Source organism: Lissotriton vulgaris, chromosome 12 (assembly GCF_964263255.1).
Source record: "Lissotriton vulgaris chromosome 12, aLisVul1.2, whole genome shotgun sequence".
NCBI classification, from domain to species: Eukaryota; Metazoa; Chordata; class Amphibia; order Caudata; family Salamandridae; genus Lissotriton; species Lissotriton vulgaris.
This window is the reverse complement of record NC_141700.1, coordinates 58,466,088-58,491,564: the sequence shown is the minus strand read 5'-3', so window position 1 is coordinate 58,491,564 and position 25,477 is coordinate 58,466,088. Positions and strand designations below refer to the sequence as shown.

Below are 25,477 nucleotides of genomic sequence, written 5' to 3'. Positions count from 1 at the left end.
GTTTGTGGAGGACACACTTGCTGGAACACTATTGCTCCAGATAACTGTTACTTCCAAATAAGTTAATTGCCATACAGCTGAGGCTTATTCAGATGTTACATATCTGGAAAGCATTTGTTATACCATGAAGTTTAAACTGGAATAGCATGCCTCAGCAGATAAAAGAGACCCACGCCCATTTCCACAGCCTCACAAACAAACATGTCTCAGATCTTGCTTAAGTTCCATTTTGTGACTTTATTCCATTCATGCAAGTTCTTTTGGGATCACCCAACAGCGAATACTGGAAAGAGGGTTGTAAAATGTGCATGATTAATACGTACAGGGCAAGAGATCTGGAGCCCAGGGACAGGAGGTGCAGGACTGCTCCCAGGGAGATCTCTAGAACATGACATAAAGTCAAAGAACACAATATTTAAAAGTATAAAAACAGTGGCATGAAAAATACAGTACAAAAGTCTCCTCATCTCGATTGTTCAAACACCATGAAAAGAAGATTAGACTACTGCCTTCAAGAGGGAGACAGTTGTATCCGTGCTTTCTTTGCTTGGCTTTCCACGTTGTGGCAATCGGCTCTCCAGTGGGTTCCATTCTCTGCGTGTGCAGGCCTTTCCACCCCATTGTGGTGAGCATGGTGTTCAGGATCGCCTTTAATTGGGCGGTCCTCAGGACATGTTTTAACAAGCAGTTCAAGCTTTGTGGAATGTACTCTCTCCTCTTTTAGTGCCGGCGAGGAGGTCTCGTCTTCTTCTTTCACATGTGCTCCAGGAAGTGGCATAGTTCCTTCAACCCCATTCTCCTCCTCCTTCAAAACCTTGACTGAAGCATTGGTGGGGAGTCCAATGAGCCCTGGCTTCTCCTCGTCCTTCACCGATGTTCCTTCCGACAGCCCACCCCACTCTGGGATCTCCAGCTGCAGGTGGCTCATAAGTCTGGTCATGACGTCATCCACATATCCGTGGATTCGGATATCTGCATGCTTGTCCTGATTAAAAATTAAAATGAAATGCAAGTGTAAGGTTTCATGCCCAACAAAGTCAACCTTATATAATCAGGACATTTCCACTAAACATATATAAGACTTAGACAGATTTAATATAATTCATTGCACCAAAGTGAACAACCTCTTGCAAAATACATAACGGTGAACTATGAGCATCATGGTACTAAGAATACAAGGTTACGCCAAATCTTCACATAGATAACAAAATACTATTAATCCTGAGATCACCCCCTAGGAGTGCAGCCTACTTTGTGCTGCCCCAAAGAACCAAGAACGCTTAATATTTCTCATCTAACCTCTGGATTCCTATTGTCCATCTTACACGCAAGGAGCACATATAGTACCGCGTTTCGAACTGCAAGGTGTTCCATTTTCCTGCACAGATTAGAGCACCGGTCAACACATTCCCTGCTGCATTTTTCACAAGTAACATGCCCCCCCCGTTTTAAATGGATAATTTGGAGGTGAGCATAAATGGGTCAAGAGCCAAAAACAATACATGTCCCATATCCCCACCACTGCGTTTTCAGTGTGTTGTAGAGCAGCCACAGGCTCCACCCAAAGTAAACCCCTTACGGGGTCCTGCCAATGTTGGAAAAGCACTAGGAGAGTCGCTCATTAGAAGCCAGCGAGTTGGATTTGATGCCCACCGGCTGCCCTTTGCTTCTGGAACAATAAGGAAACCATGTGTGCCTCAGGCAGAAAACATGCAAATCTCTGTCACATGCTCGGAGATACTGCCAAGTTAGAGGGATATACTTGCCATGCGAACACCTGATTGGGGTGGGCGGGTGGTTGATCTTCATGGCTCACATAACATACGCCAATTCCAAAAGGGCAAAATTCCTGTCATGGTAGCTCCCGGACTGGCCCGAAAGAGCTACCGTATATGTTTCAGAGCTTCTGGCACTCTAGTATCAAGGATAAATATTGGTCATCTGTGTGCAGGGCAGGCCATTCACATACTTGGAAAGCCATCATGGTTCTTCTGACCAACCTCCAGAGGTGTGCATTTTCTTTGTGATGCAAGAATGCAGATGAGCCTCAGTGGTCAATATATCCACCCTCGGAGTAGAGAGAATGAGTGGTGGGGTGTCCACGCCGTAAGCTTCCTTTACTGTATCAAATATCAGTGGGGCATCAGTCCTGGACACTGGACTACCCGCAATCTCAGAATGCATTACACGGCTTCCATTTTGTAGTCTTCCTGTACAGATCACAGTGTAGTGTTTGGATTATTCTCCTGCACCAAGGTTTGCATCACAACTACCCCCAGCCTCACACTGCAGGATGTTTATCAGTGACCCACTTTGTGGCCCTCAGGTTCCAGCCGGGTAGTTTAGCATGCAGGGTGTGAAACTCACATGCTTTGTTGCTTGCAGGTTCACGATAACCAACTTCCCTCCTTTCTTTTTGGTCACGACAGGCAGATTACCGCTTGGTTTGATTTGCAGGGAGGTTCCCAGGGTGATGGCAAGGTCAGCTTTTCTGATGGAATAAACGAAGACAATCAGTTCATAAATGCACTGCAAACTACAAATCACTCCAGCACTCCACCCAGACAATTGCTGCTTTCACACCCTATGTCTAATCAGGAGACACATCACGAAACATCTCCCACTCATTTCTCTCTCCTTTTGATTATCATCGGAAAGGTCCCACCACACAGGTTAACAAATCTTCTTACAAATGAGCACAACCCCACAGCTGCAACAATCGTATCCATGAACACTCAACTCCTTCAACAGTCCGCACATGGCAAGACTTCCTAACTATTTATGGTCAATGTAAGCCGCATAAAACAATACCTAGAAGCATCTTCGGCTAAAGCGAGATCCCGATCCGGTAGCGAGTCTTCCCAATCCAAAATGGTGTCTCTTAACTTTCCTCTAGTAAAAAAAAGAAATTACCACAGTGATTAGTTTCAAACTGTGCTCTTCACCCACGCCACAGAAATAGCAGCTTCGCTCTCAGGATCTACTGGTTGCAATAGTCCTATCACTTTCTCTGCATGTACCCCAAAGGTTTACACTATATTTTCACACACTTTACCATCTAAGATTGCTCAATCTGGCTTCATCTCAAACCAATCTTTTTATCTTCTAGACGTGGCCCTCTTAAGTTTCCCCATTCCATCCCAAGCTCCATACCACTTACATTTATTATTTGTTGGGTGTAGTGAATTATCCCTGAACGGATCTCTCGGTGCCATAGCAGCAGATAACAGTTTGCAAAGCAATGCCCAGGTTAAAGATTGAACAGCCAGGTTTTTAGAAGTTTTCTAAAATAGTTAGATCAGTGAAAGAGCGAATGCAAAACAGCATCTGATTCCATCGGTGGGGAGCCAAGAAAGAGAAGGAGCGAGTGCCAAGTCTAGTTTAATGAATACTTTTGGGACACAACAATAGCCGTTTACTGGATCTAAGCTGTCGGGCAGAAATATATGGCTGTAATTTATTATTCAAATAGCATTGTCCCATTCCCTGCAAGGTTTTAAAAACCAGACAAAGGAGTTTGAAGGGGGCCCGCTTTTTTTACGGGCAGCCAATGGACAAGGCGCAGTAGTGGTTCGGATGGGGAACGGGGACGAAGATTGAGGGCGAGGTGCGCAGCTGTGTTCTGCACCACTTGAACCCTGGAAAAGAGGCCTTCGTTCATATCGACAATTAGGGAATTCTCATAGTCAAGGCGGCTCACTATCAAAACCTGGATCCGGGTCTTTCTAGCATGTAAAGGGGTCCAACTAAACACCTCCCTAAGCATGCGCATCAGGCCGAAACACGTGCCAGAAATAGTTTTAACGTGCTTATTCATACAGACATGGTCATCCAGTAGGACACCAACGTTTTTAACAAGTCAAGTCAAGTCAGAGAATTTGTATAGCGCACTACATACCCAGAGGGTTTCAAGGCGCTTAGGAAGGGGGGGATTACTTGTCAAATATCCAAGTTTTAAGTTGCTTTCTGAATGCTAGGTGGTTCTGGGTGAGGCGGAGGTAGGCGGGGAGTGAGTTCCATGTTCTAGCAGCCAGGTATGAAAAGGATCTGCCTCCCATGGTGGTCTTGTTGATGCGAGGAACAGTGGCGAGGGCTTGGTTGGAAGAACGTAGTTGGCGGGAAGGGGTGTAGAAGGACAGTCGTGAGTTGAGGCATTCTGGACCGATGTCGTAGAGTGATTTGTGTGCGTGGGTGAGCAGTCTGAAAGTGATTCTCTTATTGACGGGTAGCCAGTGGAGGTCTTTAAGGTGACCAGAGATGTGTTCGTTGCGTGGGATGTCTAATATGAGTCTGGCTGAGGCGTTTTGGATTCGTTGGAGTTTCTTCTGGAGTTTTGCGGTAGTACCTGCGTAGAGGGTGTTTCCATAGTCCAGTCGGCTCGTGACCAGAGCGTGGGTGACTGTTTTCCTTGTGTCGGGGGGGATCCAGCGAAATGTTTTTTTGAGCATGCGAAGAATGTTGAAGCAGGAAGAGGATACGGCGCTGACTTGTCTGTTCATTGAAAGTGAAGAATCCAGGATGACGCCTAGGTTCCGAGCGTGGTCTGTCGGGATGGGTGTTTTTCCGAGGGCTTCCGGCCACCAGGAGTCGTCCCATGCACATGGGGATGTACCTAGGATGAGGACTTCTGTTTTGTCTGAGTTCAGTTTCAGACGGCTTAGTTTCATCCATTCGGCAACTTCTTTCATTCCTTCGTGTAGATTAGTTTTGGCGGTGCTGGGGTCATTGGTGAGAGAGAGGATCAGTTGTGTGTCATCCGCGTAGGAGATGATGTTGAGGTTGTGTTGGCGTGCGATGGCCGCGAGGGGGCTCATGTATACGTTGAAGAGGGTGGGACTGAGAGAGGATCCTTGTGGTACGCCGCAGATGACTTCAGAGGCCTCTGACGTGAATGGTGGAAGACGGACTCTCTGGGTTCTTCCGGTGAGGAATGAGGTGATCCATTCAAGTGCTTTTCCTTGGATTCCGGTGTTATTGAGGCGTTGTAACAGTGTTTTGTGGCAGACTGTGTCGAATGCTGCAGAGAGGTCAAGGAGGATGAGGGCGACGGTGTCACCATTGTCCAGTAGAGTTCGAATGTCGTCTGTGGCTGCGATGAGGGCGGTCTCAGTGCTGTGTTTTGCTCTGAATCCGGATTGTGAGGGGTCGAGGGATTTGTTGGCTTCGAGGAAGGCGGTGAGCTGGTTGTTGACAGCTTTCTCGATGACTTTGGCCGGGAATGGTAGGAGCGAGATGGGGCGGTAGTTTTTGAGTTCGGTGGGGTCCGCTGTGGGTTTTTTCAGAAGGGCGGTGAGTTCTGCGTGTTTCCAGTCTACCGGAAAGGTGGCGGAGTTGAAGGAGCAGTTGATGACGTCTCGGAGGTGCGGTGCTATGATGGAGTCTGCTTTGTTGAGGATGTGGTGAGGACATGGGTCTGTGGGAGATCCTGAGTGGATGGAGTTCATTAGGCGGATGGTGTCTTCAGTGGAGATTGGGTTCCAATCGTTAAGGGTGTTCGTCGGGGGAGGATGATCAGCAACTGGTAGGGTGTGTTGGTTTCCGGGTTGGTTGTCAAAGCTGTTGTGGATGTCTGCAATCTTGTTGTGGAAAAATGTGGCTAGGGAGTCGCAGAGGGTTTGAGAGGGGGTGATGTCGTTGGAGTTGGCCGAGGGATTGGAAAATTCCTTGACGATGTTGAAAAGTTCCTTGCTGTTGTGAGCGTTGTTGTCAAGTCGATCCTTGAATGCTGTTTTTTTGGCCTTCCGGATTAGTTGGTGGTGAATGCGGGTGGCGTTTTTGAAGGCGTCCTTGGTGCTGGTGGTTGGGTCTTTTTTCCAGGTCTTTTCAAGGGTGCGGCAGAGTTTCTTGGACTTCTTGAGATCATCGTTGAACCAAGAGGCCTTCTTGCTGCCAGGTTTGTTTTGACGTTTTTTCAGTGGCGCTAGGGTGTCAGCGGTTTTGGATAGCCAGATGGTGAGGTTGGCGGCGGCTTCGTTAGCGTTGGATGAGAGGGCTGGGGTGTGTTGAAGGAGCGAAGCGGAGATTTGGTCCGTGGTGATTTTGTTCCAGTTTCTTTGCAGGGTAGGTTGGAGGTGGAAGCTGGGTTTTGGTTTGTTGTAGGTGAAGTGGACGCAGCTGTGGTCAGTCCAGAGGAGATCCGTAGTGTGGCTGAAGGAGACATGGTTGCTGGATGTGAAGATGGGGTCGAGTGTGTGACCTGCGATGTGGGTGGGGGAGGTGACTAGTTGTTTAAGTCCGAGGTTGGCGAGGTTGTCCACGAGGGTGGCGGTGTTGCGGTCGTTGATCTTTTCAAGGTGAAAGTTGAGGTCTCCCAGAAGGATGTAGTCTTTGGAGGGGAGCGCGTGTGGAGTGATGAAGTCCGTGATGTCTTCACTGAATTTTGCGCGGGGTCCTGGTGGTCTGTAGAGGAGGGTGCCTCTGAGTGTGGTCTTGGGGTCGATGTGGATCTGGAAGTGAAGGTGTTCCGAGTTGGCGAGGTTGGCGTCAGAGCTGGTTGAGATGCGGATTGATTTCTTATGGACGATAGCGATTCCTCCTCCTGTGCCGGTACGGTCCTTGCGAGTGATCTTATAGTCTTCAGGGATGGCAATGGTGATGTCTGGTGCGGAGGAAGCGTTCATCCATGTTTCCGTAAGGAAGGCGACGTCTGGAGAGATGGTGTCTAGTAGATTCCATAGGTCAATGGCGTGCCTGTGGTCGTAGCAGAGATGTTGTCGGTGCCGCTGAATTTGCAGGAGTAGCAGGAGAAAGGTCCATGGGTGTGTCCAGGGGCGGCTTGGACACAGTTGGGGTCGCGACCGGGGTTGAGGGCTAGGAGGGATGCGGCATCGTAGCTAAAGCGGGGGGGCTGGGCAGTGCGAGGGGCAGGGGGTCTGGCGCTGGGCGCGGTCCAGGCGCGGACGGGCGTAGACGGGCTTACCTTTGGCGCACCTTCGGCGTGTCCGAAGCGCGTGGACGCTGCGCGTGGAGTCATTGGCCATAAGTGGATGTAGGGGGGGAGGGGCGAGGGCGTCTCAGCTGGGAGGCGGGGCGGGCTCAGGGAGTGAGCAAACAACAACACCGGAGCTAAAATGGAGGGGGGAGCAAAGCAGGGCGCCGGGGCAAGTCGCGTTATAAATGCGAGTAAAGTCTGCAAATAAACAAAAGCACAGATACGCTAGCAACACTTAAAAGCAGCCAAAAGCAGAGCAGCGCTGATCACCAATACCGCGTTGTGGCAGGGAGGCAGACCAGGGAGCTACCACTCGGGCAGGAGCGACGAGGAGTCACAGCGCTTCGTGGTCTGGGGGGCGCTGAAGTAGGTAGTGGGAGGGCGTCTCAGCTGGGAGGCGGGGCGGGCTCAGGGAGTGAGCAAACAACAACACCGGAACACATTTTTTTAGGAGTCGGAGGTGGTCCCAGTTCCGGTGGTCACCAGTCTGAAGACCAAACTGAGTGGGCTTTTCCAAATAAGAGAATCTCTGTCTTATTGTATTACGTTGAAGAAAGTTAGCCGTCATACATGCAGAGATGTTTAACATGCAGTTTCCAAATTTAGCCTTAGTAAGTGTTGGATTAGTGTCCAAATTGATGATCAATTGGGTATCATCAGCATATGAGATGGTGTCACAGCCACATGATCTAATGAGCTTCACCAGAGGGGACACATAAATGTTCAGAATCGATCCCTGTGGCACCCCTTTGTCCAGAGCCATGGACTTTGAAATAAAAGAGCCTACTGCGTGGGTTGGTTCTGATAAAAAAATTCTAACCATTTTATAGCATTTCCACTGAGACCGATCTCCCTCAGACTTTGGACTAGCATCTGATAAGAGATGGTATAAAACGCCGTTGATAGGTCTAAAAGCATTAGCATGGATGCGGTCCCCATGTCTAGGGCCAGTTTGATGGTATCAGTGACTTTGGTTACGGCTGATTCTGAGCTATAAGAAGCACGGACACCGGACTGAGAGGAATCCAGCAGACAATTGGCTTCAAGAGAGAGAACACCACTAGGTGATTCATCAGTGACGCGAACATTTTGGAGAAGAAAGGCAGTAGTGAAATGGTTCTGTAATTCAACATATCCATAGGATGGACCAGACAATGGACATTAGGTCTGGCAGAGGTCAACATGAGCTTTTGGACACCCTCCCTTGTGCCCGCAGGACCTCCTCGGTTACCTCTTAGAACATACTTTCCTACATTCTACCCGGTGCTTTTGTCCTCAAATCCATACCTGCAAGCACGGAGTCCTCTAGTCTTGGGAACATCGCAGAGTCTCCCTGTTGGTTTCAGGCCCATGCTCCCCACGACAGTATCCCGCACGTACTGCCTGAAAGAGGAGACAGAATTATTTTTGGACGCATAAGCGAAGTCAAGGTTCAACAGCAGCATGTCTGAAAGACCTGCCTTACAACCTGAGGAAGTAAAGGTAGTTAAGTGTTTATGTTTTAGGATTATCATTACAAGTACTGTAGAAGAGCTTAATTCAATCTGTACGAGTACGGCTTGAAGAGTGAACTACCGTCAGATAGGTCATAATGCTGTTGTATATACCGAGGGAGGCTGAATACGTAATACAGGTGCAGTGTGATGACTAAGAATAATCATCCTGTACATCACAAGAGTTTGGTGCTGAAGCTTCAGATAGTTTTTAATTCTGGTACCTGGTGATAAATCCACAGGTGGAGTCTCCAGTATGTCATGCGGGTGGGGTCTGGAGGCTCAGGTGGAACCATGTGATGTCACAAGTGAACCTCTTAAGATAGACCTTTAAATATTACGCGATTGTGGTGTTGTATCCTCAGATGGTCTCATGTACATTGTGAGGAGTGGGTTTTGTAGCCTCACACGGCGTTTCATAAATATATCATAATGCGCTGTGGTATCCTGCATGCACTTTCATGCAGGTCACGGCAGTGGATATTGGGCACTTGGAATGAATCGCATGTCAATGATGCGTGATAGTCTCGTATATCCTCATGCACACCTTATTTCTTTATATTTTACTTAACATTTCTATGGGGCCCTACTCTAGCAGACAAGAAAGGTGTCAGTGTGCTGTACATATTATAAGCAAAACTACTGAGATGGGAACATACCTTATGCAGATGAAGTAGCAAACTTCACAGTACAAGAAAGCATATCATAGTTACAACAACTTACAAAGCCAAAAAAGATTCAAGTTTGTGTCAGGATAAAAAAAGGTGTGAGAAGTGGATAGATTTCAGAGCATAAGTGACATTTTGAGGTAATGAAGGCTAGTGGAAACTGGAGGGTGTGGGGAGAGGTCCGGGATGGAAGAGTGAGGAAACTCGTAGTTGCTGAGGACGAATGACGAATGTCAAAGTTTGACAGCAAGTCGAAGATTGGAGCGCTAACGCTAAAAAAAAAAAAAAAAAAAAAGAGGGTAAGTGGTGGAGCGCAAAATGCCATGTGAGGAGGTAGGGAATGAAATACAAGAAAAGCAAGAGATACGAGCAGAGGCAAAGAAAGACACAAAAACTGTGCATGGATTGGAACAGTAAAACACTAGTTACTAGTCCAGAATAGCTTTAAACATCATAATTTTTGTGACGTCTTCGGCCATACACAAGGGTGCCCCAAAGAGTAGCTGCATTAGGTGTTCTGAATATTTCAGTTTCGACTCCGAGTCCGACTGGACTTTGCAGATTCTTTATGCCACCAGACATTCAGGTTTTGGTTGTGGAGACTTTAAGGAAGATGTAGATGCCAATAAATCCTTTACAACGGAGGTAACATGATCATATTTTCTATTACCAGACACTTGACTGGAGAGTGATTCTAGAATGACACTGAGGGGAACTAAAGAGGATAGTGGAGTTCCCATTTGGATGGTATTCCGTAGGGCAAGCTGGGATAATAACAGAGCCTGAACTACATGGCAAAGTTCATTAGACTGCAACATGTGTTTATGTTTTTCTTTTTTTAATGGATGGAGGGCAGATCTTGAGGTTGTACTTGAGGGTGCTCAATTTGTGTGGACAGGGAAAGGTGTGGGGTGATCCACAGGCCCACTGATGTCACTTTGTTAAAAAGAGTAGAAAATAGACCATGTATGAGAACTTCTCGGAGTAATGTTGAGACAGATCGCGCAGAAGAATGACATCTATTTATTGTCGATTGAGTCTGAGAATGTTATTAGACATCTCTGTGTGGATGTGGAAGGTGGGTGTTCAGCGCCCATATGTCACAGACTAAGAATATTTTTAATAGCTCTGAATATCATCTGCACCATGCTGGTCTCAGTCTCCAACCAATAAAGGGTGGGTGCTGAGGTTTCACAAGGAGTATGCAATGAAGGTGCAACAAAGACCTGGAGACTCATGTACCTCATGAAGGTTGGGTGATATTTTGAGATAGATAGATCTTAAGTACATGACAAAGCTTGAGTATTGTGGCCTCCTAGTGGGGCACCTATGTTCATGCCAGGGCTGCTGAGTGCACAGGTTAATACACTGCAGTGAGCAGAGTACACATCATGTACAGTCCTTGGAGCAGTCAGCATTATCTGATTGGACATACCCACATATTTCCAATCCAACGTGGGATATCTCGCACATAGAATAGACTGCCTCGAATTTTAGAAGAAACCTCGGGCTTGACGTATCAGAGAACTTTCTGTTGCGACGCGATCTGGTGGGACAGTGGAAGACGCTGTTGAGTCCTTTAACTTTCCTAGCACACCACTACAACAAATCCAGGTCAGAAATATAAAATCTGAAGTAGAAAAAGCCAATAGTTTGAATGCAAAAGGGAGAACCATTAAGTTCAAAATTTAGAGCAGCATGTGTATTTTATCAACTAGTTTGAAGACAATAGTCCAATTTTCTAATTTCTCTAATATACATATTTTTACAGGTATGCGCGCATGCTAACCCTAAACCTCATGTTTGTCCCTAATGATAGCTAAATTAGTTGTCACTTGCAGTTGTCTATCCTAACATATAAATAGTTGTATACTTGGGTGATGTATTTAGTCAGTCATTCAAAAGGTGTATATGGGAGGTCACGGAAAACCTGCATGCAGCTTGGTCACAGAAAAAAAATTCAAGAAAAGGGACACGGGGACACAGAAATACCTCTAAACAGGGGTCACCAAAAACCGGTGTAGAGGATGGTCACAGAAAAATCTGTATGCAGGGGGGCAGGGGGGTCACAGAGTAATTTGTAAACGGGGTCAGAGAAAATCTTGTATAAAGGGTGATAGAAAATCTAGTACACAGGTGGTCATGAAAAAACGAACAGATGATGGTGAAAAGCATGTATACCAAAGGACTTGGAAAATCTTGAATACAGTAGATTATGGACAAACTTGTACAAAGCGGGCGATGTGTGCAAACCATGTTTTGGGATGCATTTGAGTAGCCTGCTGGCTTAGTCAAAGATTAAATAAAACATGAACAGTCCTTCAACAACGGACTACCTCTTATGTGAATGGAACCATTATACCTCTGAAATATTGCATGGCGTGCTACAAAAACTCAAAATTCTCCTTCCCCCTGACAAGAGTGATGATTAACGAACATGAAACGGTACTCGGAGGCAAGCGAAAGAGGACACAGAGTACTCTACGAGACCTCTGAATAAAAGAATTGCTTTGAAATGGTAAAAGCCAGAGTGTACCTGTAGGGGCTTGAAGCCTTATATTTGCTCGTTACACACGTCTCTGTGGTGAGCATATTAACTCACGAACACCCTTAAAAGCGAATCTGCTTTCCCTTCAAAGAGGATTAGATGCTGTTACGACATCAAAAATGGCAGCCATGCTGGGCACCTGGCGAGAAGCCTGAGGCCAGCCCTCCAGCAAGGTTACGCGCTCTGCTGAGCAGCTCGTCAGCTCTACTTCAGCCTTCATCTACTCAGAATTTGAATTGCAGGTTTGTGTCCTCGGGATGAGCTTTGAAACATCTGCAATTAGTCCAACAAGCGCGCGGAGTGACGTATATGCCTGCCAGTTACTTCTTTCCTAGCACGCGGCGTTATCCCTCAATGCCTACAGAGGTGCTGGTGAAGGCACCTAGAGATGGCATCAGATTGCTTTCAGTGCCAAAGAGCAGCATGCTCAACTGGACAATTGATGAAGTCTTCTGGTCTTCTGTCTTGCAGAAAATCAGCAATAATTCCTCACATTTTAAAGGTAATTTCACACTCCGCCAGTTCGAAGGCAAATCAGTGTTCCATTATGGTCCTGAAAGATTTTCCTTTCTCCCCAGAAAATCTAATAAGGGTTTTTCAAAAATCTCATCATTTGCAGTGGATGAACCCCAGGGGAACAGACCGTGGCGTTTTGATGCAAAAAACAGCTTGAGCTGCTCAGATATTTTGTACTCGTTAAAAGGTGCCTCTGTGAATGGATCCACATCTTTATCTTCAGGTACAATATGAACAACCGCTTAAAGATGGGCCAGGGATGCTAGCCGGAGCACTGTGCATGTAGCAGCCACAAGAAGGCTCTTCAGGCGTGCCATCTTTTATAATGAACAGGTCTCACAGGTCGGATTTCTTGAGTGAATAGCTGAAAATTAGCTGCTATCACAACACTGTGCACATTTATCAGAAGGACATGTCACCGTACCTTGACTTAATTTGTTCACTCATTAATTCCAATATGAGCAAAGGTACTATGTTACTGTGCCTTTTCCATTGTGTATATTTTAGCCACATGCTGTTCAATGCCTGAGTTCTGACAGTCTAATGGACTCCTTCTTTTGTTATATATTGCCCCACTTTTATGTTTCTTTCATTCTTTTCTTTCCATTCAATCGACTAAAATATTCTATTGTGAATGTAAAGCATAGGGTGCACTGTAATTCTGTGCTGTGTTACTTGACACGCTCGCTTGTAAGGGACCGCGGTTCCTCTAGAAACGACAGTACCACGCAAAAGCGCTTTTTTCACATAAACAATATAACAGCTGTGACAAGTTGTCGAGTAAACCACTTTTCACATTCATAGCATCTCAGAAAGTAAACATTGCTATGACAGTATACATACTGGTCCCAACACATCATGCATGGGGTTCATAGACACAGATCGAAGTAGAATGTCCAGGGGTCACAGATCCTAGCATGTTTGTTGAGACAGGTCTCCCCGGGTGCATTGCCTTTTCCATAATGGTGCATCATACCATCCTCTTGAGCTATTTTCGCACTGGTGGGCGTTGAGGAAGAGCCTAGGTTTAGCTATATCCTGTCTAGCTACTAGGAAAGCCGACCTAATCACATCTTGGTGTTTTTTGGAAACCCTCCTCTACCATCATTCCCCAAAGTACTAGTTTGGGGGGTAAAGTGACAGGAATTTGCCTTGGAGAGGGTCAGAGCTATTGTAGACCAATAACGCTGGGCAGGACATGTCACAAGAAAGAAGTCCACTCTCCCAGTGCTGCATCTAAATCATGTGGGGAGGGGATCGCCCACATCTTCCATAGATGCTATGGCATGAAATAAACTCTATGAATGTACTTAAAGCACTCCAAAGCGTAGCAAGCTTCCAAGAGAAGGAAGGCATCATCGGCGACAGCATAAAACACAAACGATGAACCAAATACTGCATCTCTTACTTATCTGAAGAATTCCCAGAGATCACAAACTAACTATAAGGGAGACCAGACTATCTGACTTGGACTACCATACATCTATCTCTCCAGATCACGGACGCAACTCCTGTCACGCCAAGGGCGTTTGCCTGGACAGCACCGGAAGTTACAATTATTCACCCGGTAGAAGAAAATAAAAGTAACCAAGTTTGCAGACTCAAGTCTGTGTTCTTTCACTTCGGAGGGGAGGACTCTCGGGCACTGTCCGTTCTGAGTCGATTAAAGAGTCAAGCCTGGGTTCTTTCAGATTACGCATTCACATGCCCAGGGGCGGCTCCTCAGCAATGACGGAGGCGCATCGCCCCACTGGCTCTGAGCCAGCTGCTGAAAAATAAAACGATATTTTATCATAGTTTCATTTTTTGGCAGCTGGCTCAGCCAGCGTGTGTAGGGAGGGGCGGGGCCAGGGCTATGGGAGAGGGGAGGAGGACTGGTTGGTGCACTTCTAAGTGCGCATGTGTGTTTGTCCAGATGTCTTAGGCCGGCCAAACACACAATCGCACTTATGTTTCTCCAACCCAGCTGTACTGCACATCCTGGTTGGAGAAACAGTACAGACTCCCTGTGCCCCTCGGGCCAATCCCTGCGCTGCTCTCATAGCATCAGAGCAGTGCGGGGATTGCACGGGGAGTTTGTGATGCTGTCCCAATGTCTGCTGGGATCAGGAAGCACAGGAAGATCGTGGGGCGAGGAGACTGGCAGCTTAAAATAAATCTCCTTTTATTATTATTACTAATAAACCTCCCCAGAGCTTCCTCTCCCATTCTCCCCCTGCACCCCCACCCCTCCACTTTTTGTTTGTGGCGGCCGCCAGTGCACACGCCATTGCTTTTTCTACACACACATATATAGGAGAAGGAGACGCCCCTGCACTGGAACAGATGATGTCCCAGATACAGGCACAATTTTATCATGCAGTACAGTAGGCGCCCCACTTTACATCTTAAACAAACAAGTTGTTCAGTACTGGGAATAATACGTACCCCAAACAGAAGAGCACATGCCCAGTTTGGAAGCCTGTGGGAACCCGCAGTTAGAGAGTACGGTCTTGTGAATGTATTACCGAAAGAAACTGATATTTTTCCCGTTGTCCCTTCTTACTGTATAGAAGAGACGTTTGTCAAATTGTCATTTACTATGATGATCGTATGGTTGCTGGACTGGTTACAAGAGTTGTACTCAGGTGGGCCTCTTTTCTTTCCCGCCACTTTACTTACTTATGGTGTAATCCTGCTGTTGGTCAAAACAATGTAGGTTGTGCTACTTCACTCTAGTTGTCCAAAATAAAGTTGTAAACACATACGGTCAAGTCTGCACAAACAAAGGCGGAGAGGGCTTGCACACATACAGCACACTCATTACCAGAATCTTTAAATTGCATTTTTGTAAAATTACAATTAATACACCGAGCGTCAGCAAGGGAAGGAGATGCAAGCATGATAACCAGTTCCTTGAGGACACTACATCTAGCTTTGAGACCCACTGCACCATCATCTGGTCTACGTAGCCTCACGTGGACCTGAAATTAGGCGCTTACTGGCAGAAGCCAAGAAGTGACGCGAAGTTTACTTACTTGCCACATTTCGTACACTCTTCCACAAACATGTTCCCATGAAGTTCCGACAGTCGCTCCCTGCAGGGAGAAAAGAAACAGAGAAGTTTCAGGTCACCAGTGATTTGACATTTTATCCCAGCCGCTCAAGCCTTTAGTGGTCACCTCGATGACCCGGACAGACACATGTACAATGGACTAAACATGTTCAACAGGATATTTCAGCAACACAATGGTATGCAATGGGCCAAAGATTAAAAGGCTTATGCTCTCTAAAGATGTACTAATTCAGGATTGAGTCAGCAATGATTATACTATGTATGGTTATTATGATAGTGTGAATGTTGTATGGCTTCTAGATGTTTTTTGAACATAATAAAAAGACATTTTTAAAACAGGGCTAAGCAATGATCTTATCAATTCAATTATATTGCCCGTAGAAATAGGAGCCATGATGCTCTGCCTGCTTAGTATGTGCTGCCTAGTCTATTAACACGATTACTCAATCTTCAACAACTCTACCGATTTTTTTTCATCAAAAAGTCGAGAGGAAGCGGTGCCGGCATATACAACACAGCCAAGACCTTAACAGGAGAATATTCCGACTTAGCAGTGGGCAAAATATTATCAATATCCTGCTGATTTCTTATGTTGTCTGGAGCTTCTCATCTGTTCTGTAGTCTGATTACTAACTTCAGGTAGCTGAAAAGTAGACTATGCACTCCTGCAGAGAACGACTCATGAACCCGCTCTGGAGCTTAAAGTGGTTGGATGCACACAGCTAGGCATATCTGATAATCGAAGTAGCTACCTGTGATCAACCGAACGAAGGTCAATGTAACTGAAAACGGTGAGCAGGCTGTAATCTGGTTCCTCATACGGGTCTTGAAAAGATCTCAGGTCTAACATCGGAGTGCCGAAAACATTTAGAAAAAAACAGGTCTTACAATAGGGACTGATCCAGGGTCCACCTATTAGGGAGCCTGAAACTAACCAGTTAGTAACTAAATTAATCAATTCATGGTCAGACCTGTTTTCCATTCCAGGAGTAGGACTATTGTCCATCAGTAGTCATTTGCAGTCACTTTTCAGTGCACTGGCAGGGTAGCTACCCTAGGAGGTAGCCTCATAATTTTCAGCAAGGTTGTCCATTAATTCTGCTTCTTCAGTCTTAGCCTTGGCTGATGATTAGGCCATCATCACCCAGGGCCAAGGAGGAGAGGAAACCTGGAGATGAAAAAATGTGAAGTATCTTACTCAGTAACGCCAGAGAAAGAAATGTCCGCTCCAGCCAACTCATCAACACCCCAGAAATTATGTGTTTAAAAAGGTTCTTTCAGTGGTCCTACCATCTTAAGACGACGCAATCTATTCTTGCTCAACACTTGATTTTAGAAAAATGCCAAGAGCTATGCTCCTGCATTATCCATTCATCTATGCTCGTGCATTATCCATTCATCCCAGAGCCACTCTATAAATGTGGGCGGCTTTAGAAGCACAGACGGTCGGATGCCCAGGAATCTTGCACTCTGTGTGAGGAGCTGCAGGAAGAGGGTCACCGTCTTTCTCTTGACATCCAATGTCATAGCTGCAGCCACTGAAACTTCACTCATTACAGAAATCCTCCAAAAGTTCAGAGCAGAAGGACAGTCTTCGAAGGAATCTTCACTTCTTGGTCAGTGACGAAGCAGGAGGGTTGTGATCACCAGTGAACGAGAGGTGGGCCTTCCATGAAGGCACCACCTTGGGTCTCCCAAACTTCAAGCATTTCCTTCTCAGCCTGCTTTGGGTAAGGAGCCAGTGCGTACGCAAACAGCTGAATGAAAATCAAAAAGACCAGCAGCAAGAGGAGGTCCCAGGAGGATGGGGCAGAACATTTACCAGCAGGCTCAGCATGAGTGGACTACACAATGAGTGAATCTCAATGGAAATCCAAGATACAAAACCCTCAGCGTGGAAAGCACGCTTCAATTTGCTGGGCTGCGAAAATCTTGCAATAGTTTTAAGAGAAGCTATCAGAAATTGTCACGGTAAGTGACAATCCATATATATATATATATATAAAGAGGAGTAGGGGTATGAGCCAGCAGTAAGGAGCTGTGAGAAAAAGAAGTTCACACTGCCTTGCAGCTCACAAGGGAGCTATATTACTCACCATGACTACCAATCCAGACTTCCATTTACCATGTAGTCGCTCTATCATTACATATCTCCCCATGCTGGTTTTACCTCATCTACCAGACCTAGGTTTCATTTCACAAATGTGTCTAGAACACCACGTTAAGTAATATTTCCTCACCCACCACCTATCCCTGCTTCTCCTAGCTCTCGTCATGGCTTCAGAGCATTCTAAAGCTGCTGGAAAGGGATAGGTTGTTTACCTGATGTATCTGGTGTTGTTTCATAAAGAACACCAACATAAAAATGCAAAACTAAAATGTGGCACCAAAAAGCGCTGTTACGCTCTGCCACTGGAAAAAGACTCTTTCCTAGGTGCATCAGATGTTCTTTCGTGAAACTAAATTTATCAAGATATGATCTTCTGCAGGAAAAATCAAGCCGCCGCCCTGTACTGAAAACTTGCCAATGATAAGGCATGGCAACTCAGAACCAAAACTGCACACAAAATCTCAGACTGAACAACCTACTGCAGTAACCAGCTACGCAGACTATAGTAAGAAATACCATAAAGTAACCTGCAGAGCTGTTCAAAGCTAACAGCATACTAAAAACCACAGACCTGAGCGTCTATCTCTAACGCTTCATCATCCAACACACTGCTGCGCACTGCCTCCCATAACACAATAACCACACCTCAGTGATCATCACGCACAACATGGAATCACTTTCCACATAGGATCACGACAAAATCAACATCTTTCCAACCACACGGCCTACGTGGTGTAGCATACTACTCATGCAGGCAAGTGCGTCTGCGCCCCACATAGGACTAGTAAGCGCTATATAAATGCTGCTATAGGATAGGATAAGCAGTTATAAAGAGCATGATGCAACCGCGTCTTGGCGCTGGTGTAAGTGGGGGAAAATTGCACGGATGTCAAACTATACTTGTGAAAACAACAGAGTTTTTAAATTCTTCCTGAAAGTTCGATGATTGGGCTGCAGTCGCATGGCGGGTGGCAGTTTATTCCACAGTTGAACTGCACGATGGGAAAATGTCTTTCCACCCCATCTCGCTCTCCTGATTTTATCTACTTGCATGAAGCAGGCATTGCTAGACCTCAATGTCCTGGCTGGAATATAGGGCCTAAAAAGTCTCTGCATATCTTTGGCCCCTCTCCCATAGTACGCTTTATGGACGATCATAAGGCCTTGAACTCCACCCTTTGCTGTACAGGGAGCCAGTGTAGGGTACTAATTTCCTTCGACATTGGACTGCCTTTGGGAATATTTAACAGCAGCCTAGCAGCTGCATTTTGCAAAGACTGTAATAATGTATTATTCTGGGCTTTATCCATTCCCAGAAGCAGTGCATTACAATAGTCTAGTTTAGACAGTGAAAGGCCCACTACCACTGTCTTTTGCAGAGCCTGGCCAATGAAAGGAAAAATAATTTTCAGTTTTTTATAAGGAAAAAGCAGGAAGAGGTAAGGCTGTTTACGTGAGCTGCAAAATTGAGCTGATGACTGTCAAAAATCATCCCCAGATTTCTGACTTTAGGCATCGGCTTGGGGCATTCCCCTGCCCTTGTTGGCCACCACGCAGAGTTCCACAGGGATTGTCCTGGCTCGAATCCCATGACCTCCGTCTTATCTGCATTGATTTTTAGGTAGCCCTGGTTCATCCAGGTCAGGATCTCCAAAAGGCACCCATGGAACCTGGCAGCTGTATCCTCAGGTTGTTTAGCCAACGAGATGATTAACTCTGAATCATCCGCGTAGGATACCATTGCGAAGCCGTGTTTCCTGACAAGTCTAGCCAGGGGGGTGACGTAGATATTAAAAAGGGTCGGCGAAAGCGCTGATCCCTGCGGGACGCCACAAGGGAGACTGAAACCCTCTGATTGCAGTCCCTCCCAAAACAGTTTTTGTTCTCTTCCTTCCAAAAACGATGCAAGGACTCCCAAGGCTGAACCCCCAATACCAATATCCTGCAGCCGTTGGACTAGCACCGAATGATTTACAGTGTCGAAAGCTGCCGACAGATCTAACAAGACGAGAATCGCCTTTCCCCCTCTGTCGTGGAATGATGGGATCTAAAACCGTGTTGAGTCGGGTCCAACAGATTATTAGTATCCAGGTACTCTGTTAGAGTGTTATTCAATGTTTTCTCCAGTACTTTAGCTGCCATGGGAAGGCCCGCTATAGGGCGATAGTTCTTAAGTTCTGAAGGATCCAACGTGGATTTCTTCAGAATGGGTCTAATTATCGCTTTCTTCCAGGCGGTGGGGTACTTCCCTGACTCACACACTTGATTAATTAGAGGTGTTAGTTGACCTACAATTTTACTAGCCCCTAAATGCATCATTATAGGGGGACAAGGGTCAGTAGGAGAACCTGATTTTATTGAACCTAATATGTTTAAGATCTCCTCTTTGGTGGCTGCAGGGAAACGGACTAGGCTAGAATGAACTGGTTCAGCCTCCGTGTATAGCTCCTCATCCATATCTATACGACTCTTCTGAAGGTCGTCATAGATAAGGTGTACTTTATTTTGAAAGTGTGCACCCAAGTTGTTACACATATCTTGGTCCGGCTGAAACCTCTCATCTTGCTGGGGTTTAGATAGAAGAGTGATCGTCTTAAACAGCTCTGTAGTGGAAGTGCTAGCCTTCTCAATCTTCTGTGTGTAAAACTGCTTTTTTGCCCTGATAATGGCCTCTTTATACTGTATAAGGGCCTGATTATATATCAATGTACTATCCTTATTGTAGTTTTGCCTCCAGAGTAGTTCAGCTCTCCTGCAGCTGACTTTCAGACCTTTCAGCTCTAAGTTATACCATGGCGCCGAGTGCTTGAGCCTCTTAGCCGTCACCAATTTCTCCGGGGTTACAATGTCTGCTGCTGACAGAAGCCATTGATTAAAAGCTGCTACTGCCCTGTCATTGGTTTGACTTACCCAACTCGGTGGCTGAGCCAATGCAGATTCTAAATCATTTGGTTGGACCTTATTCCAACATCTGAATTTTGCTTTCACTGCAACATTCTGCATATGACGTCCGGATAGAGAGGCTTGGAGTTTAAAATATACTGCTCGATGATCTGACCAGGGGAGGGCACTCACTTTGGTCACATTGATATCGTCGTTATTATAGAAAATGCCATCCAAAGTATGGCCCGCCTGATGGCTAGGTTCCATAACCAATTGGTTAAAACCAAAGGCTGCCATGTTATCTAATAGTCTACAGGTATCAGTATTATTACCTAATTCAAGATGATAATTGAAATCATCGAGAATTAGCATAGAGTCAGAATCAATATAGGATTCCAGATGTGTCATCGGGGCTTGTGAGAAACAGCTCTGGGTCCGGGTGGGCGATAAATAAGAAGTCCCTGGAGCTTCCAAAAGTTGTGTACCTTTATAGAGAAATAAAAAGCTTCTGCTGGTAGATCAGTCACCGCTTCAATATACAGTTTTAAGTGGTCACGATATAGAATTGCTAACCCACCCACCTTTATTAACCTCTCTGTCCTGGAACATCACAGCATATCCCTGTGGTGGCGCAATGTTCCAGTCCGAGCCTGAGGCATGGTCTGTCCAGGTCTCGGTTAAAAAGAGGATATCAGGCGTGGTATTCTGAATCAGGTCTTCAATTTGATATTTATGTTTCCCCAATGACCGTATATTTATTAACACACACTGAATTTGTTGAGTTGTGGCTTGCAAATGTTTCCCATGTGCGTCAGGAGTTGAAGTATTATGTGGTGTAGCTTCACTGTCAGAACTTTTACAAGCAGTGTTCAGTCCTACTGCCCCAATGTCCCCCTGGTTGCGGGCTTGAACAGGTCTGTTAGCTCTGTCTACAGAGCCAAAGTTCAGCCCAAAAGTACAGCTGCTACAGACAAACTTTTTCCGGTCCTTTCCCAAGGGCCAGATACCAAATGGCTTGCACTCACAATTGTCAAGGTCCAATAGCTGCTGTCTACTGTAAATAATTGCCTGAGAATGACCAGGGGTCTTGGCGCTGGGCGCGTCTCGAGCGCGGACGGGCGCAGACGGGCTTGCCTTTGGTGCGCCCGCTGCGCGTTCACCCGATAGCGCTATTTATACTTCCTGTCAAAAGAAAGTAACGCGCCAACCCAGGTGCAGTGCGGTCTCGTTAACATCCGGGTACCGCCAGGGTCGAGCAGGCTGGCCTCTCCGCACACACAGAAGCGGCAGAAGATAATGGCGCTGAGTAACAAGAACAATGTGCAAGAAATGAAGGGAAATGTTAAAATTGCGAAATGCTCGTAACTTTAAAAACCATTTAAAAAATGTTTGCTTCTAGCCCCACAAATACGAGTGACCTGCTGTAGATGCAAGTATTGACAGAAACACAGCAATAGCCCCACAGACTTACAGCCAATACAATACAATATACAAAATAATACCACAGTCTTGGCTGAGTCTCACTTTGGCACTAAGAGGCCTGCCCAGCTAATGTGGTGATGGAGGTAAAAGCTGCAGTTTCCATGCTGCTAAATATGAATGCACTCTCTTTTGGGGTGATGGAGGTTTTTCTTCTGAATGGTCATTTAAAGTCTGCCACAGACAAGAATGTTCCTCACCCTCTCATAATTCTACCAGCACCAGGAAACCCACAGAACGCCAGACTGTTCTGTCCATAACTCACACATTTACGCCTGCTGGTGATCCATCCAAGTGGAAGGGTCTGTTTCCTTCTTCTCTAGTTATTAGATCTGATCTCACATCCTATTTGTGATCCATACTTTCTTGTGTTTGTAAATGATGGTGCGCAGGGAGGGCTCTTGCTACCACTTTACTCATGAGCGCACAAACAGATAAATGGGAAAGACAGCATCAGAGAGAAAGAGCGCCACTAAAAACTGGGCCAATCTTACAGCCATTCCCCACAGGGAAAAGGAGGATGAAACTGCAATATGGATGTCGTGCATTAATCCATAAATGAGCAACCTGCGACTGGTGGCGGAGTCTCTTATGCCGTAAGCCTTCCAAGGGAAGCAAAGATGATTACTGGCAAAGTGTGAGACTGGCCCAGAGAGACAAAGGCAGATCAAAAGGTCCGAGAGATCCGAGGGGCGGCAAATTTCATCTACTATTTATCTCTTGTTCAAGGCCTTTCTTTGCAGACACTTTCCCAGCAGCTGCTTCAACTTTTCCATTAAGCCAAGTTTTTAAAAAAAATAACTCATTTAGCTGCAAGTGCGCCCAGAAAGCATCGCGTGCCACACAACGGTGCCTGGGAGATGCACTTAGCAAGGAGAACCCATGTTGGGTGGGATCTCCGATGACAGAAAAGGGGCAAAGAGTACCAACAAAATTAAATATACCAAGATCATATTGAGGGCAGGGCAGCACTACGTTGACATAATGGGGAGCGCTGAATCTGACTGAGTCGCAGAATATCCTATCCAATCACTGGCATTCCCAACAATGACTAGTGTTGATTAGGGTAAGGAGTCCATAGGATCTAAGTTTTTCACACAATATTGCCAAGTGAAGAGGCTTCTAGAAGTGGGTCCGGACCACTCTTGGCGGCAGGAGCAGTAAAGGGGTTGAGTGACAGGAAAAAACGCATCCATTCTTAGCGTAACTAATTCAGTATTGTTGAAATGGGGGGGGGGGAGGGGGTTTAAAAGAAAGGGGGGGCCAATGGTGAAAAATGTGCAAATGATGGAATAGTACATTGCTTTGGAATTGGAGAACAGTGGAGAATCCACTGCAGCAGGGCGGTCAAAGCACACCACGAGGTCTGTGCAACATCTTTCGGGATGACACTTACAGCCTTATTTAGTTTTTAATGAATACTTTTAATTACAAGTTATTGCTTCAAATTCTATCCACAGGCTCCCATAGTAATTCTGGTGCTTACCATTAAAAGCACTTTTGGAAGGATTCATGAAATAACAAATAATTTTAAAATAAATCGGAACCTGCAAGAGGAAAATGAAATGCGAACATTTATTTCAGATTTATGAAAAGGACTGTTGTCCATTTGCAATTCCAGAGATGGGTTTTATTTCATAGAACACAATAGAAGATCCTTCCAGAAAATATGAGGCACTGAAAATGCAATCATGGAGGGACACTTAAGGCTTTCCATATGTAAATCAAGAAAGGAGAACCTAGCTCATGTATAGGCACACCATGATGGAAAGCTTAATCAGAGGACCGCTCGGACTCTATACTCCATTTGGAATACGCAGGATTAACGTGAGATAAGTGTATGCTTCACGATCAGAAGTGTTACCTGTGCGATTAATATCATATATAAAGCTGCATAACGAAGGCTACAGGTTAGCAATTGCATATTCTGCAGCAAGGATCTGTTCAACTGAAACGCTTTGCATAAAGGAAAGAGACTTAAATCACATGGAGGCAGGTTTGAGACACTTGGTGCCAACCCTGCAACTTATTTATTTTTAGGATTGTATACTATCATCATCAACAGAGCTCTACATAAAAGGAAGAAATTAATAAAAGCTAAATGGATGAATGTGACAATCTTCAGAGCTTTGAAATGTAGGGTTTCAATTTCTGGCACAGGATAGGCGGTGCATAACATATCAAAATAATAGAAAAATCAATGAAAGTGATCAAAGATAAAGAACAAAAAGAAGTCAAAATCACAGCGTTGGTGAGGAGGGGCCATGAAGATTAACAAACGATACATATTTTGACTGGCATAATAGTCCAAAGAGTGGTGCTTAGCAGAGGAACGAGACAGAAAGCCATATTGTCCCTATTCATGCAACCACCGCTGGGATGCTGCTTAGGAATGAACGCGCTCCTGGCATACTTCGCAAATCCTTGTCGGCTAATTTACAGAACGGGCACATAGCTGCCACAATCCCGCTGGACCAAGATGCTTCAGATGGTTTGCTGCATCATAACTGCCTGAAGGTGACAAATAATTGATGAGTACTTCTAATCTCTGCAGTCGCGTCAGCCGAGCGATGATCCGTGCATACAGATGGAGTATAACCAGCCAGGCTCGCTGCAAAGTTGGTCTCTCCAAGGAATATTAGATTGACCCACCAACGCGAGGAAATTTGCATTCAAGTTGGAGAGATGAAGGGCTTAACCTTAGCGCCTACCCACAGACTAATACCTTAGTAACAACAGGCACTCCCTGGATAACTACCCTGCTTATGGCCCACCTAATACTCAAATTATTTAGTGGCCCTCTAATCGATCATACTCGAGCCAAGCTGTAGAATAGATGCTAATACTATATTGTCCTGATATACTGATATGAGTCGGACCAATAGAGGACATATATTCCATCCAAAGCGATACCCGTACCAATCAACTGCGACTGTACAGACATGTAATGTCTGATGCAATCGTATACATACTTTTGGCCACCAGCGATTTTAACATAATCCACCCTGCGTGTTCTGACTAACCCAATATACTCTGATCTCTCACCGGAGCAGGAAATGTCTTTGTAGTGCAAGAGGATTGGATTACTTACCCAAGATGTGGATTTTTCTAGTCTAACTGAGGCCTCGCCCAACAAGAGAGGCCTTCTCCTATGTTTGCAGGAGACAATATCTAGATGCAAAATGAAAAATGCAGACGCTGCAATTCTGTTGCAATGGTCAAAAAAACTATTTATCGATAATGCCCAAAACGAGGTCATAGTGTAAGTGACCTCTACACTACCTTACAGTAGTTAATATGTAAACTGATTACCACTAAGTAGACAATCATTGGTCACAGTGTGGATAATTACAAGTCATGCGTACTGATATTTGTGCCAGCCCTCTGGTTTTAGGTGGTTGAGACTTGTAAGTGTACGCGTTAGAGATAATGTACACTCAGAAATGGTGAATAGCCAAAAGTAGTGTATGTACACAAAAGTCTAAAATTACATTTACACAGGTACATTTACCTGCATAATCAGGCGCCAGAATTAGGAACTGCACACAGTACTGGCCTTGTAAAGCTGGGTCCAGCATGTCCGTTTCAATTTGGGATCTGGTGACGCGTAATTGAAGGTAGGTGGGGTAGAGATACAATATGCAATCTGTAACGGTGGGCTACTACCCCCCCCCACGTTCCCAGCAAACTTAAAGTGGGCCCAAGCAATGGGCTATTCCTTCTATCGCTGTGAGCAAAGCAGTCTAGTGCCTTCATTCTTTACAAAGCCACACTACAGCAAACAATTTGTAGCA

General features: G+C 45.6%; 1 protein-coding gene across 2 annotated transcripts in view; it reads right to left on the bottom strand.

The window, feature by feature from the left end:
* Positions 1–217: 217 nt before the first annotated feature.
* The window catches only part of SIRT6 (sirtuin 6), a 34,930-nt gene continuing 9,670 nt past the window's right edge, over positions 218–25,477 (bottom strand). For both annotated transcript variants that reach the window (XM_086947083.1, XM_086947084.1), the window contains exons 4-8: positions 15,174–15,233; positions 8,219–8,314; positions 2,812–2,892; positions 2,368–2,491; positions 218–985 (exon numbers count right to left, since the gene is read on the bottom strand). In XM_086947083.1, the coding sequence (XP_086803209.1) occupies positions 512–985; positions 2,368–2,491; positions 2,812–2,892; positions 8,219–8,314; positions 15,174–15,233 (835 nt within the window). In that variant the 3' untranslated portion in view covers positions 218–511. The remainder of the gene's footprint in view (positions 986–2,367; positions 2,492–2,811; positions 2,893–8,218; positions 8,315–15,173; positions 15,234–25,477) is intronic.